Raw genomic sequence first — 17,558 nt, forward strand, 5'->3', positions numbered from 1 at the left:
GCATCTAAATGACTGTAAAATAAGATTTTTGATCAGTTAAAAGCCCCTTTACAACTCCACCTCTGGACAATCAAACAGCAGCACATCTATTAGTTGAGCAGCCTGTAAAGAAATTAGATGTTTGTGGAAACCATAAGAAGTTCTGTCTGCTGTTTGTTTGTCTCAAACAACAGGAGTGCAGCGTAAATGTGCAAATGTGTGACAAATAAGTAACAATGGACATTAAGGAGAACAAAGGAAAACACCGGAGGAATCTAAATCCAATTAAGGACCAAAAAGTTGACATTTTATCTTATATAATCTGTATCCAAGGAGATCTGGATTAGGAAAAAATGTGCAAAACTGGTCATGATTTAAGAACAAGAACATTTTAATCTAATCCCAGCAAAAAGTGGCTCAAAGCTTTGAAAACAAACGCATCTTATTTTATCCGGTAAGCATCTTTAAAAACGTGTTACTCTAACACAAAATGCCAGTAAAGTACCTTGAGGATGTGAGTGGCACTTTTAGGAACATTTGTAACAGTTTTTCTGCTGTATGTATGCTGCTTGAAAATCTTTCTTTGAATTTAGTTGTCAAATCTTGCAAGTGTTGTTCAATAGTCCAATTTTAAGACCGGAATTGCTCGAGTGGAGGGGTTAATAACGCTGAGGCCGCATAAGTGTCTCCAAAGGTTCTCCTTTAATATTGAGCCACTTTTGACTATTTCCAAAATAAAAAAAAAACAAAGCAAGCAGATATCATAGCCATAACTCTGACATCTACAAGAGAGAAAAAAAAATACTTATCCATATTTTCATCTAGTAAAAGACGACGGCAGGAGAGGAAAAGATCTGATTAATCAATATCTGTGGAGTTATCAACAAAGATGACGTAATGTGAATATCAATGGATCATTCCTGGAGGGGGAGGATGCTGTGGATCTGTAACCAGGGGCCCGCTCGCTCCCAGTGTCAGGTGTGCCCACGGCCTCCCCGCTCCCGCCGGCCCACATGGTACAGTCCACATGCGGTTCGGAGTTGTTGCCGAGGAGGTTCCACTCTTCAGCGCTCCTCAAACTGGCATGCGTCCTCCTCTTCGGCCAGGCAGCAGGGGAATGCACTTCTTCTTTTGACGATGCTACTCTTTTCTGAGCGGAGGCGTCTCAGACAGCAGCGCAAGAGTGCGCTCTGCTACGTTTTGTGCTTTATTTCAGGTGAGTCCGGGTTTATTTTATGGTAGTTTTCTTTTTTTCTTTCTTCTTCTTCTTCTTCTTCCGGCGTACAGACAGAAGTTTTGTCAAGAAGCATCAGAGAAACCTGAGCGAACCAGCTGGTACCGACAGCCGGACGCCGCGCCGTGCTTTCGAGACGAAGTTTGCGTTTAGAGCCGGTGTCGTTCAGAGGCTGAAACTTGGTGCCAAGTTCGCTTCGGAGGAGCGGGCAAAGCGGGCTGGCACCTCCGTGGTTGGTGGTGCGAGCTGGAGAGACGGCCAACACGGTGACACGGAGTGATTTAAACCCTCAATTAGCGAACGAGGAGGTCACTGCGGAGCCGGTGGCAGCCATATTAGCACCATAAAGTGTTATATTAATGTGACGTGATGCGGCGGAGCCACCTGCTTTAACAAGAGTTGAGGAACTTGGATTTGAGTCACCAGACAGAGACTGTGCTGATAATACATCCTCCCACCCCCAACACACACACACACACACACACGCAGTGGGATGAGGGTCAGCCACCATGTGCCTGTGGTGCAGCCTGAGCTCCTTATGGTTTAATCAAAGAGTGGGCAGTTTACTATCTCCACCCAGAACCACGCAAGTTTGTGCCCACTGATTCTTGTGCAGCACCAGCAACCAGAAGAGCCAGAGCTCTGGGGGTTTGGGGTCCAACTTGGACTGAAAGCTCGGCTCTGATCTGCCCTCAGTTCAGAACCCAGAAAGGCATAATGAATGGGACGATGTGATCCAGCAAAATGTTAAGTGAGTTTCTTTCACAAGTAAAGCCTGGTGGCCCACCAGGCTTATAATTCCCTGGGGAAACCCTGAATTTATTAGTTACCAGCTCAATATGTAGCAAAGTGGTTTAATATGCAGGCCAGGAAGTGGTTTCAATTAACCATTTTCCCATTTTAGTGTTTGTTTGTTATGAAAAGTTGTTTTGTTCAATTCTAGCTGTATGTTAAAGTGATTGTTCTATGTAGAGGTGTTTAAATGGAGATGGGTGAATGTTACCTGGATTATTGATTTCATTTTTTGTTTTTCTAGGGAGAAGGGACAATAGGGGGAAAAAATCATACTTTTTACATTTTTAGCCTAAACAATTTTCCAATGTTTGTCTGTAGTTGGGCTTTTGGATACATAAAAACTTAGGGGAAAAAAAGAAAATTAAAGAAATGTTAAGAATCCTTTATCATATTCATTGTGGTTTGACCAATATAAATATGTAAACTAGAACTAGAGATGCAATCCACATCCCTTTAAAAACACACAGAAACTGCCATTTTAATTTAGTCCAAAACTATTGAAGCCATACTTGATGGGTGGTCAGCCAAATAAAAAAAAATGCGACAGCTTTTATACTTTAATTCCTTTACAAGTTCTGCTGCCAATCATGTAAGAGTTGGGCATCTTCTGTTTAACAGTTTCTGTTTGTGACTCACAGGATCTTCCACTTGAGTGTTGTGGAGTGTTTCCTCTGCAATTAAGCGACAGGACAATCTGCAACGACCGGAGGCCTTTGTGTACAGTGCTTAGATAAATTTGATGAGGATTAGAAAAGTCACCCATATATTCTTTAGCATATTATTAATATGCTGCATATTGTCTTGTTAACATGAGTCATTGTTTTGTTTAAAGCTGTTAATGAATCTCAGGGTTCAAGTTTAGGGGCACAGACAGGTGTTTTCGTAGGTCTAGTTAAAGTCTGCTGCACATTTCAATGAGAGTTTTGACCTTCTGCTTGTTTTGAATGCAAAATGGATATGCAAACCGCTCCAATTTATCGCAGCACAATCTTAAAGTTGCAGACATTTTTTTTCTCTCGTTTCTTCCTTTCCCTCTCCCCCCTTTTTTCTTACAAAAAAATGCGCTTGTCACTGCTTTTACTCCTCTCTTCATTACTTTACCTTTAGGTCAAAATTCTATAAATATTCCAAGGATTGGACTGATGGCAATATGTGACTGTTCTTCAACTTGAGCTGCACAGATTTAGTGAAGAAAGTCATATATTCATACTTTTTCTGCTCAGTAAAGGCACCATCCCTAACCTGTGCCAGTGTGGAAGTTGTTAAAGAGGGAAGGTACCTACTTTCAGTTTGAGCAACATGTTTAAAAATGAATATAAAGCAAAAAAGACAACATAGCCTGCAAAATGTATAAGATCTCTTGAAAGAGTGATAAGTAGGACAGCAAGATGCAAAGTATATTTAGAATCAGTGTTGACTTACACCAGTCCTGAAAGAGTTTGCGAATGTTGCTTTTGCAAATGAAAAGAAGCGTGAGATGACGTAATATAATCCAGCTGTTCTGTTATCTTATTGTGAAACTTAATCACAAAAGGTAATGCTTTATTCTGCATTATCTATTTATTTTATGCAAACAACTACAGCAACATAGTCACTTGTAGAGTCTGGGAAATACTAAATCATTGGGTGAATTAACCTTAAAGGCCTGGTTAATATTTTAGAAATCTCAACTGATAAAGTGCCCAACTTTACAAGATTTTTAGCAGAGATCTCAATCTTTCAATGTTTCAAATATCTTTCTGAACATCAACATGTAAAAAACTTAGTTACTAACTGGTTAAGAAATTAGAAGTGACTAAACGTCAGTTAATTTCATATTTGTTTGTTTTACTAGCTCAGACACCAACTATAAGTTGATATGTAATTAAAGCACACAGTGGAAACTGTCTTTTTACTACCACAGAAGCTAAAATCTACAGACTTCCTTATTGTCTCTATGACGCAGCTAATCACCACCAAGGAAAATGAACGGCTCTTCTGGATTGGTTGCTTTGGAAACCCCAGCCAGGAGCGTCACAAGTAGCACAGCTTACGTAGGTCAACTTCCCAAGCTGCATTTTCTTTCAAATATTTTATGCTCTGTGGAAAAAAATCGAAATAATAACAGGCAAATTTTCGTGAATAATTTGAAGATACTCTCCACAGAAAAAGTCCACAAGTTAGTGAATTAGGGAATACAGTGAGGCAGTGGTCCACTGCATTTGTTTTCATGAAGATTGAGTCAGTATTTTCTAACAGGTATACTCAATATAAACCATTAGAACATTTCTTTAGCAGTAAAAAAACCTGGAAACTCTTGATATAATTTGTTCTCGGATACTTTTTTCTCTTGTTGGTGCCATTGTAAGAAAAATATTGGAAATTGGTTAACATTATCCAGATATTAACACCAAAATTACGAGAATTAGAAAAATCCTCTTGTTTTTTTTTTCCTTTTCTGTTGATTGAAAAGGTTGTTTTTAAAATAAAACAGCTCTAGGATTGCCTAATGTATTACACTCAGTGAATGTTCACATTTGCTCTGCCTTCTCATATTGTAAGGAAGTGTGCTTTACTGCCCACCTGGTCGATAATTTGGAAGTAACCTTAGCCGTGTTGCTTTACTTGCAGCTCAGTGTGCTGCTCTAGAGTCATTCTCTACCAAAACACAACGCAAATCTGTGATGCACTTTTCTGCTGGCCAAGTCTTGTTCCTCCTAAGGGATTTGCTTCTAATTAGCCACTTTGTTCTGTTTATTACAGCCATTCATAACTCGGGTCTTGACACTTGACAGCATTTAGGTAGTAAGAAAACGCTGACTCGGAAATGACCTAACTGTTGCCTTAACAACAAAGCTGCACCTAATTTAAAAAGGTTAATTGAATGCATTTGACATTAAAAACAGATTGAGATTAGTTGGAGGCATGAGATCCGATACTCCTTCGCTGTCCTCCTTATCATTCACAACAAGCTCCGTCACTTCCACCCCAACACTATTACCACTTGTCCAGGAATCTCCACTTTCACCAAGACAAGCTGCCCTTTAGCAAGGTACACATACTAATACACTTACCGCCACATAAGTGGCGACCGTGGAGGTAATATTGACTAAAGTGAGAACAAGCCGAGTGTCCCCAAGGAGCAATTTGTCCTTGATGCCTGGACGATAATAAGTATAATCTGTTTTCTGCTCTCCGTCAGTGAGACACGGTGTGTTGGATTTGCAAACCTAACTGAACGTGTCTAGAGGTTTCTCTCTTTAGGTTATAATAAGAACTCCTCTCTTGGTCTCTGGGGGTTACGAGGCAGGAATTGCAGTCGCTGTGTCAAGATGGGAGGCACGTTGGATCAGTTGGAGGATGCTCTGATCATCATCACTCTTCTTACTGAGCTGAGGAAAACAAGGCCACGGTTATGTAAGCTTGTCATCACGTCTCCAATAAAAATTTAATTCGGTGGCTATACCTCTTCCATTTCATATTCAGTGCAGAAGAAATTCCCACTGCTATGACGGGATTCTTACCCCCCAACTTCCACCATTCAATAAGGAACATAATTGGCTTTTTGCAGAAGGAAGTGGATCACTTGCTCCGTATTGTTTTGTTGTTTCAAGCTGGATTTAGGTTTGGCATTTTTGTGCATTCAGTAGCTAAACAAACGTTGTTCTGTTAGTGTCATGGAGGTATTTTGGCTTAACCCACTTGGCAAGGGACAAGCGAGATTACAGATCGGTTTACAGTCCACTACACTGGCATTTTACCATTTTTTTTCTTTGGTGGGGGGAGGGAGGCATCTTCAACACTGTGTGTACTAGAGAAAGGAAATAAATATTTGAATGAACCTACCTTTAAATGCCAACGTACAAGTAAATGAAAAATATAATGTCTTAAAGCATATGTGGCATAAAACTTGAGATGTAATCACATAAAATGCACGTAAAATATGAAGTAATAAAGCAGATTTTAGCTTTTATGGCTAAGCTGCAGGAAGTAATGTTTTCAGTCCTGATGTATATGCTGCCCCCTCTTTAGTTACCAATTATCTGAGGGGTCTACATGGTTCAGACCAGGCTAGAAACTCTGAAATGTCTATGTATGTCACAGCAAGTGTAAGGGTTTTTTTTAATATTCACTGTTTTTAATAAATATTTATTATATTGATAATCCACCAATGGTGATAAAAAATCAGTTACTTTTATTTTTGACCAGCTCTAGGCAGGTCAGCTTTTGAAAAATCTGATTTTTTTTTTCTCTTCTTGTTGCAAACTGATAACTCTCTTTTTGCTCTATTATAAATGAATAAAAATATTTTCAGCATGTATTTAAAGAAAACAACAACATCTGATCAAGGTTGGAGATACACACTTTAAAGCTACTGCTACCTTCAAGGAACATGTAGCACACTTTTACTACAATTTTAGTGCCTGATGCATTTAATTGTTGAATGAGTACAAGTCTATAGAAATGGACAAAATTACTTGTCAGAAGTTTTTTAAATTTCATTGAAGAAAGAAAATCTGTTGTACATAAACGTATGTGAACAAGTACAAGTTGGCCTTTTAAAACAAGGCCAGATTTGTTGTTGTAAAGTGATTTAAGATTGACAGTAAAACTTTAATTGGAAAAACTAACTGCTAACATGAACATAAAGTCTTTACACCTTTTAAACACGCTTCTTTTGACCAGTTTTGCAATAATCAGAATATTTTCTAAGGCCAATTTCTCTGGCTTAAAATTTAATAGGTTCCAGAGATGTATTGGGATTTATCGTATCGACACAAAATCTACAATAAAATGATGATTTGAGAGGGTTTCACTGACCACTTTGTGTACACTGAAAGGCCAGAGCATGGAGGGGCTGCATGGATAACGACAGTGATCTTCATTGGCTTCAGTGCAGTGTGGCACTGGAAAGTATTGGGTTCTGGGATTCATGCGGTTATTACTCTGACACGTCCTGTTCTCAGTAAGATGAGATTCATATGTCTGGGTCAGTCTAAATCAGAAATGAGTTCTGCATTTAAAGGAATAAAAAATTTCACAGCTAAGTAATATCACACTGTCACTGCTGTTCAATTTAGCTGAGCTTCGGCGAAGATTTTGAAGACTTTGTCAGCAGATCAGAATACTAACATTCGTAATACCAATCAAAAGTGATTGGTATTGCTTTGGAATTGGAAAAATAGGGACACTTGCATTTTGTGCTTTACTTTCAGGAAAATTTCCACAGACTGTGCCAGTTTTTGAAGACCTGTTCCTTTGTAGATTGAGGTTGGTCAATGACTGAACTGTTTCTGGCAAAACAACAGAAGAATATTTGGAGTCTGTTCCCAACCGTGTGCAGCCCATTTCATTCTGCAGTGATGTTTTCCTCTTGACAGCTTGTTACAATTAGGGATTTAATGAAAGAATTTAAGTGTGTGATTGCTGCTCGACGCATTTTATTATGTTAATATTATAATTCCTGCTTTTGTATTTAGATCTGATGTTTCTCCTCGATGCGCTCCTGCCTCTCCTCTCCCTCAGCCTTCTTTTCTTCTCTTAATGATGATGTCATCGTGTTAGCATATCACTTCCCTTCCTTCCCTTTTTTTTTTCCCTACCAGATGCAGCCTGTTCTCGTCATTTGGACTTTCCTCAGCGTAGCATTGAGCTCCTAAATTTCAATCTTGCAGCATTTCTGGCTGGTGTAGGTAGCAGAGCAGGGTTGGTTATATTTGGACAAAAGATACACAAAGTCTGATTATAATTCTTGAATTCAGGTCAGTAGGAGGGAGACTTTTTTTTTTTTTTTTCGTGATTGAGACCATTTAGTCTCCATGTAAGCTGTGTGGTATTTGTTCTAACCTCCAATTCTTGCTTTGGTTAAGACATTTTTAAACTGATTCCAGAATATGTCAGAGGGTTCAGATATGAAATGGACTTTAATGTCAAAAATACACTTCTCCCACTGAAGCTGTCCTGATATTTTTGATCTTTCCTTTTCAAGTATTTAAAGTATTGTGTTGCAGTGGTTTTGGATGAGGGTTAGTGTTTGATTCAGTACTAAATGTTTTATCTACAGTCCAAGTTGTTGTTCTTGCCACTGACTGGACAACATGCTTGGATACACTAATGCACATAAATTACGTCTTTTATTTTTGTTTTTTTAGCATTTGTTCTCAGAGGATTGGTATATCTTACAAATAAAAATGAATAAATCTGTCACTCTGATCAATATTTGAGATCTCAGGATTAGTGCTTCAATGACCAGCATTTTATTTTGTTTTGTAGATTATTTTTTAAATATCTACCATTCCAAGTTTTAGCTGGTGTAGCTATGTGGAAAAAACATACTTTTGAAAGATAGCCCAAAAGCTACAATTTTATTTTTATTTTGTTGTGCACTATATCAAGGTTTTTTTTTCCCAACCACAGCATAGGTTTAACAATGTCTAAATAATGTTATTACAGTAGAAAATGATCTGGTTTACAGCTGTTGTTAAACAATTAATTAAATTATTGTAAATGTACTTGAAACTAGAAACATTTAAACATAGCTCTGCATGTAGACAAACCAAAGACAAAATAAAAAATTGACTTTGTAATCTGTCTTTTGTGTATCGGATTATAAAGGCAATAAGCATGATTACCATTACTAAGAGCATTCTTCACAGGGATTTCTTAATGAATGAAGCCCCTTTCCATAACTCGGATTTAAAAAAGACGAACAAATCCTAACTTTCTGATTGAAGGAAACTTATGAACGATAAAGCAGAACAACTTTGCTCTCATTGGTTCAGTTTTCTATTTGTGGTCATCTAACCCCAGTAAAACAGCTGACATGCTTGCTTACAAGTCTTGTTCATTTACCAACAACTTCCACACTAAAGATTGTTTATTACAAAATTGCAATAAACAATCTGGGATGGTTGAGATAAAAATCATCTATATTTGGGCTCCAGTTGATTCCTCTCTGCTATAATTTCTTGGTGAAGGCTTCAACCTCACAGCAATGAGTGTGGCATTGGCATTTTCTCCTGTTGGTTTGGTACTACTGCAGTCAAAAGCATCTATGACCTGAAGAAAGTCCCACTCAGGTGTCCATTACCCAGTACAACGAAATGAGACTGTTGAAAACTTGAGGAAACGTATCGTTGGAGGAAAGTTTGCCTTTACTAAAAGTTTCCCATTCAGAATGAGTTATGCAGCTTTAGTCATAAATGGGTTTTCACCAGTCCTGTTCATTTTTATCCCAGCAGGTAAGAATGTTTTTAATCACTGAGGTGTATTAAGGCTGTTCCCATTTTAAATAGTCTCATCTTCAGTGAAAGGAAAAAACTTACTGCAGCCTTTTCTGCTGCCGTTTTCTAAGTCGGTGAAATATTACACTTTTTAGGGAACAATAAAAAGACAACTTCAGTCCTGCCAAGTTCTTGAAGTCAGTTCAAATAAATATAACTCACAGTAGTTTTAAGACTTAATTGTCCCGGATTTGGTCATCCTGACATTAATTTGTTTCCGAGAGCTATTTGTTTACGCTAGGATTAATCAATCTAAATCGGGTTTTTTTGTTGTTTTTTTTTTAACTCTATGGATCGACTTCCAAAACAAATGCATAAATCTAAGGGGAAGCTTCCAGATGTCAATAAAATAATTTGTGGTACTAGTTAGACCAGGAGAATATTATAGTTTAATTAAACAGTGGACTTTTATTTGGATTAAGAATGTGAAAAACACTTTACAAAATTCCTTCATGTTCTAAAAAAAAAAGGAATATTCCTGAATTATGGTTAGTTATTAAAGTTCCTAAGCATTTTGTGATGGACGTTATTGAAGGCGGGTTGTGACTAAATTGCGTTTTGTGTCCTCTTGCCAGGCGCTGTGTGCAGTCAGGTGGTGGTGCCTCAGAGAGTGAGTGCCGTGCTGGGAAAAAATGTGACTTTAGACTGCCGGGTGGAGGTTGGCACAAACCTCACTCTGACTCAGAGTTCCTGGGAGCGCCGCCTGCCTTCGGGCTCCGTAACCGTGGCGGTGTATAACCCCGAGCTTGGCACCTTCATCCCACCGGAGTATATCAACCGCTTGCATTTCCGGTCGCCATCCTCTCGCGATGCCACTATCGTACTGGGAAACGTGGGCTTCTCAGACGTGGGGATCTACACCTGTAAGGTGGCTACGTTTCCTCTGGGAAACACACAAGCCTCTACCACCATTAGTGTGCTTGGTAAGTATTGTAACATTTTCCTTTTGAGATTGAAGTTCTATGTTCATATATGTCACACATGTCTGATACTCTTTATTAGCTAGTGCCATATTGTTCCACATTCTATGAATAATTTAACGAATATAAATAGCAGCAGTTTGGGAAAGATTGCTTCACCACCTCTGTTAATTCTTGACTTTAGGATTTCCATTTTAACCCAATTTAATTTGGGTTTTGGACGACTCGTTCCAATCCCAAATATGTGATTAAGTTCCTAATGCATTTTTAAGTAGTTGGTATTGGAGTCACTGACGAGCTCAACTCCTCATATCTGTAGTTGATGGAAAGTCATTTTTATGCCTGCTGCACCCTCGGTGAGCCCTGCAGTCAGCAGGTTTTAAAAATCACAGTAAAATCTTCTTTTCTTTTTTGCACAGCTCCCAAAACTGCATCCCATTCCGTGCTTTTAACTTTTGTAGTTTCCTAGGGAACAGACAAATGTTATGTCAAGACTTATGCCAACTTTTAAACTGATTTTCCCTTAAGGACGCTCCAGTTCTCTAAAGAATAAAGAGTGTAAAGATTGAAGACTTAATGTATAAATCTGAATGGCTCCATTTGTTTTAATTGATGATATTTCCATGTAAATGTAACTAGTTCAGTGATGCACTTGAAGGGGTCACATAAAGTTGTTGGCTTTATGGTTCAGTATTTAGGAAAAGTGAATCAAATGTTTATAATCCCAGTTTGAATCGTCAGAATCTTTGTTTGACTGAACATTTCTGAATTTGACTGTGGGATGAGGTCAAAGGAATCTGATCAGAACTTTTCACAGTGGACAAAATTACAGAATGGCACAAGAATTTACAAAATAAAGGAGTGCCAAATTTCCACATTCCTCATGGAGTTACATGTGTACAGGATGTCTGGCCAATCAGATTGACTCTCAAAGTGCTTGCACATTTTGAAGCACACAAGAGCTGTGTGTTGACAAACGAGCAACAGAGGAGAAAAGAAACGTATTATTTTGATTCTCAAGAAAACAAGATTTTCCTTTCATACAGGAAGTGATAGATTTCCAAAAATCACAACAGTTAAGTTAGTGCATGAGTTAATGAGGCAACTAAATGCATTTTAAGTAAGATCAGTTTTTAAACTGTTTGCATGGACTAGTATTGATGTCTTTAACCTAGCTTTCTTTTCAGAGTGTATTTAGTTAATGTCTTTACAGTCACCTACCTGTAAAACATTGTTCTATTTTTTCCCATAACTCTTTGCTGCTAAGTGAAAACCTTAAGAGCAAAGACAGAGGAACAGAAATCCTGCCGCTCAGGAAGCTCCAGTTTAGTCAGGGTCTACTACCGATCCGTGCATCAGAGTCATTTGTTCAGTTTGTGAGCAATATCAAGTTCAAGGGCTGTGTTTTCAATTTTGCTGAGGGGATTACCCATTTTTCATTTGGGCCAGAAGTTGTCACTGCAGAGACGCTCTGTGTGCATCCACCCTGTACGTTTTTTACCAAACACATCATAAAGGGGGATGGAGACGCCTATTAAAGCTGTTATTGTTTTGTGTGGTTTTGTGTATGAAGTATCGAAGTTGATCGACTAGTTCAGTAATAACAAAAGTAATATAAGCGGCATAATAAAGCCTTGATGCTGTTGATAGAATTGATTTTATTTAGCTTTTCTTTGGCCGTGTGTTAAACAGTGGAGCCAAAGGTCTACGTTTCCGCCGGCTCAGCCGCTCTGATCGACGGGGGCAACGACACCGTGGTGGCCACCTGCATCGCCGAGCGAGCTCGGCCCCCTGCTGAGGTGTCTTGGGAGTCCAACCTTTTCGGCCAGTCAGAGGTGCAACTGTTCGACGACGTCAACGGCACGACCAGCACACAGGTGCGCTACATCTGGCAGCCCACGCGCCACGTCCAGGGCCACGCGCTGACCTGCGTGGTCCGTCACCCGGCGCTCCAGAGCGACTTCAGGATCCCCTACCAGCTCAACGTGCAGTGTACGTTTCCATATAATCGTCTGGATTAAGACATCTTCTAATATTAATCTAAAACTATATCTACTGGGTTGAGGAAGTACAATTCTACAAGTACTGCAACAGCTTTGTTTTCCTTTTTTGCTTTCTGACTAAGCAGTTTTTCTCTTTTTATCCTCACTGTTAATATTCTCGATTTTAAATATTGTCACCATAATTTAAACTAGCAAGTCATTAAGTCTAAGTTATTTTAAAATATATTGAATTTTTAGGCACCTGCACACAAGGGCAAGATGACAACATTGTATAAAATGGAGCACTGAAACTGGGACTTTATGCTAATTTTGAATGGGAAAACTACAGCAATCTCAGCTCCAGAGTCATCATTACAGCATATCAGAAATGGCTCTTATGTTTTAAAATTGATATCGAAACCATGCTAATATACAGTATTTTGCTCAAACACTGTGGAAATTATTGAACAAAGTTATGCTTTAACCATGTTTTCCTTTTGCTGCAGTTGCTCCTGATATATCCGTTGTGGGGTATGATGGGGACTGGTATGTGGGCCGAGAGAATGTCCAGATGACATGCAAAGCCAACGCCAACCCACCGGCTCATCACTTCAGATGGATCAGGTGTGTGCTTCTGTTTAAACGCAATAAGCTTTTTAAAATTTTTCCTGGCCCAAAGTAAGTAAATCTAAATCTTTCCATCTTGTAGCACAAGATTGAGTTGCACTTTGTGGCGTTTCTGCGAATGCACTCAACTCTGCTGACAGTTTCCTTGTGTGCTCCTTTTAGTCCTATATGTTTCATAAGCTTAACCTTAAACATAGTCTTTGCAGGATGTTGAGGTTAAGTACGTTGGTTCAAAATGACAGCTAACACAGAAAAGCATTCACTTACAAAGAGTAGAACGTCAGCTGTCGCATCAATTCTTACAAAGCAGATCCCATCTAAAGGCTTCACTGAAGAGCTTTGTATAAAAGTGTAGCATAAAAAATGTCTTATGCTACATATGTCTAGTTTTCAGACATCAAAACCCTCTCGGATAGCGGATGGAGAAGTTAGGTTTGAAATTTTGCACTAAAACTCTAACCTGTTTACACTAGTAAAGGAACAAATTTGTGTCTATTCTGACATAAATCTTACCAGTTATTTTACCTGCAGTACATAACTTTTGGGGTATAAAGATAAAACTCAGCCACACAATTATGCCAACAGTTGGTCAGAGTGAATTTAGTGATATCAATGTTCATTTTTAAAGTGTTGGTATAGAATATTTAGAGGGAGCTTTGGTGGCTGTCCAGACTTATTCCTGTTTGTTTAGACTGGGATGTCTCTAACCAGTATCTTATCTGTCCATTCTGCAGATAAGATACTGGTTGCCACAAAATCACAGCAAAGTGGAAGGAAAACATTTTTAAAAATGACAAAAAAATCCAGAAGCCTATGTGCATTTACTCTGCCTTTTTTTTTCTCCCCAATACCTGTGAATAAAATCCAGAATGTCTTGACAGGACCTGAACAGACTGTCGGAGCAAAATGGATCTAAATCCAAATAGGAGTCTGTGGCAATACTAGAAAAATCAATGGTCAGTAAAAACAGGATCTGAAGAGTATGCAGTTATGCACTACTTTGTCCATCAAATAAAATCCCAGGAAGTTATTCCTGGTTTTAATTTGACGTGAAAAACTTCAAGTTGTCTATCCTTTTGTGAATGGCCTCCTGGACGAGTCTCATGCTGCTGCTTCCAATTCATACTATAGCGCGATACAAATTTGAATTGTAGATGAAAGTAGTGCTTAGGCTCAAAGTAACTTGCGTCTCCCTAAAGGTGAGCTCACTGTGTCTGACAACAAACAGAGCCTGGTCTCTGTTCTTGGCAGGCCTCTGCTTAATGTGGGGAGGTGCCTCCAAATTCGTAAAAGTGATATAAAATTTCTCTTAAGTGCAAACGACGGAAACATGCGTTCATGTTTTTTAAATATGGTTTTTAGTTTGGTCTTCTCATGGTGCCCTGGGCAATTGCCCCAGTGACTCATTAAAATCTGTCTCAGAGCAAATTAAAGTAACTTTTACTTTAAAGTTATTGAAACTATCCCCATGTTGTGACGGTATAATACGAGACAGATAATCTGTGAAAAGATCAATATCCTCCATCTCCACCTTGTGCTGTCTGAAGAAATGCACCGTTCCCTGTCACAAACAACCAATTGGATCCAGGAGGACTGTCTTAGCGCTGTCAATCACCCTTATGAACATGCTTCTCAATGTGCTAATGGCGGAGAAACAACTCATTGTTACAGAAAAACTCTTTAAATGTCACAAAACGCTTTTGTGACACTGACACTCTGCCGATGGAGAGAAGCTGTAGCGTAAAAGAGAGGTGGGGTGTGAGCGGCCATGATTGGCCATGTGAATACCAAGACCCTCCTCCTGGCTGTGATTGATTCACTTTTTTTTTTAAATTATCTGTCTCGTATTTTACAGTAACAATTACTGACCGTTTCAATGAATGTTTAAAAATATATATATATTTTTCATGAAAGTTGCATACTGCAGTTTTAGCAGTTTTTACAAGCTACAGAAACCTATAAAATGCTTCTTCAGATTAAGATCAGCTTTGATTGCTTGTTTCTACTGGAAATTTGTTTTCGGCTCGTCTCTGATGTCTTCCCTTCTGTGTGTGTTTTGCAGATTGGACAGTGAAATGCCAGACGGCGTGGAAACGAGGAACAGCACTTTGCTTTTCCTGCGTCCCCTTCATCGGAATGACTCTGGCGTTTACAGGTGCGAGGTTGCCAATGACATTAACCTCCGCAGTCGAGATGTGCGCATCCTCATACAAGGTGAGCAGAATTTATAGACAGGAACACAGCTGACTCCCAGGAAGCTCTGTGCATGCGTGTTCGTCATTGAGGGCATGACACTGGCATTGTCCTTCAAGCTGAAATGTGACACTGTGCCACTCTAAAGCTTTGTGTACAAACTGAGTGTATGTAGCAATCCAAGACACAGTGTGCTGGAAATGATCTCGGACTTGGACCTAGCTGCATGCAGATTAGCCCTGATTAGCATGAGGCCTCCAGATGTTCAAACAGGGAGTCCCTAGGTCAAACAGCTGCCATTACTTAATTCCTCTTAAAGACCACAGTGCATTGCTTTTCTGCTCTATCCTGTTGACTTGATGCTGAGGTATGTCGTATCTCTGGTGTGCATTGTGAGCATGCTCCTCTGGCCTCTCCAAGTCTCTCTCGCCTGTGGAAACTCTCATCTTGAATGAATCTCAAAGCTGCGATTATTATGGGGGGGGTTTTCCCCCCTTTTTAAGTTCCTTTCCTTCTTGTGTTTCTATTATTTCTGCATGTGTCATGCAAGAAAGAAGCAAAAGCCTGCAGCCTCACTGTGAGATGATGTCCCAGATTCATAAAACATTAACTAGTCCTTTTCAACTCCTATTTATTATTTATCATCCATATTTCATTTTCCTTTGAGAGGACCTGTACGTGCGTGTTTTGTGTGTGCACGTGTCGGTGTTCCCTTCACTGTATGTGTCGTTGTGGGTTTGCTCGTCTCGTTGTAGAGTTTGCACCCTTGAAGACAACAAACCTCTGGGTTTATGTTTCAGATGTCTAAGCTGGGAATCTTTGCCTCACATTTGGCCCTGCACTGAAGTTACAGTATCAAAGTGATTTTTTTTTTCCATTACTTTAGCTGCTTGTGATTATAGCCTTTGGGTTGCCTGTCTGTGGGTATAACCACTAACCCACTTTCCATAAGGAGGGTTTTCTCCAGTGTGGGGAAAGTATACACTCAAAATAAGGGCTTGAAAATAATTACATGTGTGCTTATTATTAGATATCCAGGTGCAAGGGATGACCCTTACTAACCCTTTTAAATATAGTAAAAGTATTTTTTTAAAATAAAGTTTTGTTGTGTGGTTCAGGGCTTATTTTTTGTAATACTCATTTGTGTAACAGTCTGTAAATCTTTAAATTCCTCTAGTTTGTGACTCTTTGTCTCATAGTACCTCTAACCCGCAGCCAATAGTGCTAGAGGGAGAGCAGCATTAATATAATGTTAGAAAGGAACATCAAATAAAGAGAATAACAGTTTGGTTTGCTTTTCTTTACAGACGTAGCCAGAATTTGGCCAGTGATCAGTCAATTAATTTCCAGCTTTACTGGATCTGACTAGTGACCAGCAGGTCAAAACAAAAAGTAAAAATCCAAAAATGTTTTGATGAGTCAACACAACGCATTTAATAATAACACTCTTCAGTATGAATGCCGTTACTGAGTGAAGACTCAAACTCATGATCAGAGTCTCTAAGGTTGCATTTAGGAAGTTGGGCTGGAAAGATAATTGGGTAATTCTAGAGCAGAACACTGCAATAATGGTGTTAATTATGATCAACTTGTTTTAGTTTTTGACTCTTATTCTTTTCCGTCATTAAAATATTCCCACTCTTTTTGAGCTTTAGCATCTCAACCTCTAAAATTGTGCGTAAAGTTTAATCTCTGGCAGTAAAACTTGAACCGAAAGGCAAAATATATTATTGGTTTGCATAATTTGTGTTAATAGTACAGGAAACACTGGATGCAAGCAGCCGGTTGTGGTTGCGATATCACACCCATTGATATTGCGAAGCATATTGCCATTGAGTGTACTGTGCAGCTGGCGTATGAAGCTATTTAAAACTGAACAGCATTTTCTATTTTCTGCTGTTCATTCAGAGCTAAACTTTAGCGAGCGCTGGTCATTTCGCTCCTTCATCATTTCATGCTTTTGCAGTTTTAGCAGTTCTGCTCCCGTAAAGGAGCAGTCTACCATAGGACATAGATCCATACTTACCTAGGGGATGTTTTGTTGAATTGGCAAAAAAGCAATCTGAGCCACAGTCGACTTTAGGGGATATTAGAAAAGGCTGAATGTATTACAGTCTTTCTTTGGAGGGTTCGACCTCTGTTACGGGACATGCTGGGTTTAGAAATATTACCAAAGTTTTAGAAAATATCAGGTAAAAAATGGTCTGTATTATCTAGAATATACAAAGGGAATGCTGTTCTAAACATGCTAATTGTGCTAATTATATCATTTTTGAAATAATCTTTTGGTTATGCAGTGGCAGAGAGGATAGCATGTCGTCTTGCTTATGTATGGATCCTGTTTCTGTTCTCTCTGCGGTTTCTCTCCTGGTACTCTAGCTTTCTTCTTACAGTTCAAAACCATAGATAGATATCTGTGTATGTAAATAGCTGGTTGTCAAGGCGACCTGCAGCACATGACACCAAATGATTTAACTGAAACTTTCAAGATTTATGGTTAAATAGTGTTATCAAACATTAGCTGTGACCTTCTTCCAGCAGCTGCTAGCAGCAGTATGTTCAGTAC

General features: G+C 39.0%; 1 protein-coding gene across 2 annotated transcripts in view; it reads left to right on the forward strand.

Moving 5' to 3' along the window:
- The first annotated feature begins 831 nt into the window (after positions 1-831).
- Positions 832-17,558, forward strand: part of LOC102233156 (nectin-3-like protein) — a 31,193-nt gene continuing 14,466 nt past the window's right edge. Inside the window, exons 1-5 of one of the 2 annotated variants that reach the window (XM_014471618.2) lie at positions 832-1,195; positions 9,846-10,193; positions 11,883-12,182; positions 12,679-12,796; positions 14,862-15,013. In XM_014471618.2, coding sequence (XP_014327104.2) covers positions 889-1,195; positions 9,846-10,193; positions 11,883-12,182; positions 12,679-12,796; positions 14,862-15,013 — 1,225 coding nt within the window. In that variant the 5' untranslated portion in view covers positions 832-888. The remainder of the gene's footprint in view (positions 1,196-9,845; positions 10,194-11,882; positions 12,183-12,678; positions 12,797-14,861; positions 15,014-17,558) is intronic. The other variant, XM_023342863.1, reaches the window with a different exon arrangement.

Source organism: Xiphophorus maculatus, chromosome 11 (assembly GCF_002775205.1).
Source record: "Xiphophorus maculatus strain JP 163 A chromosome 11, X_maculatus-5.0-male, whole genome shotgun sequence".
NCBI lineage: Eukaryota > Metazoa > Chordata > Actinopteri > Cyprinodontiformes > Poeciliidae > Xiphophorus > Xiphophorus maculatus.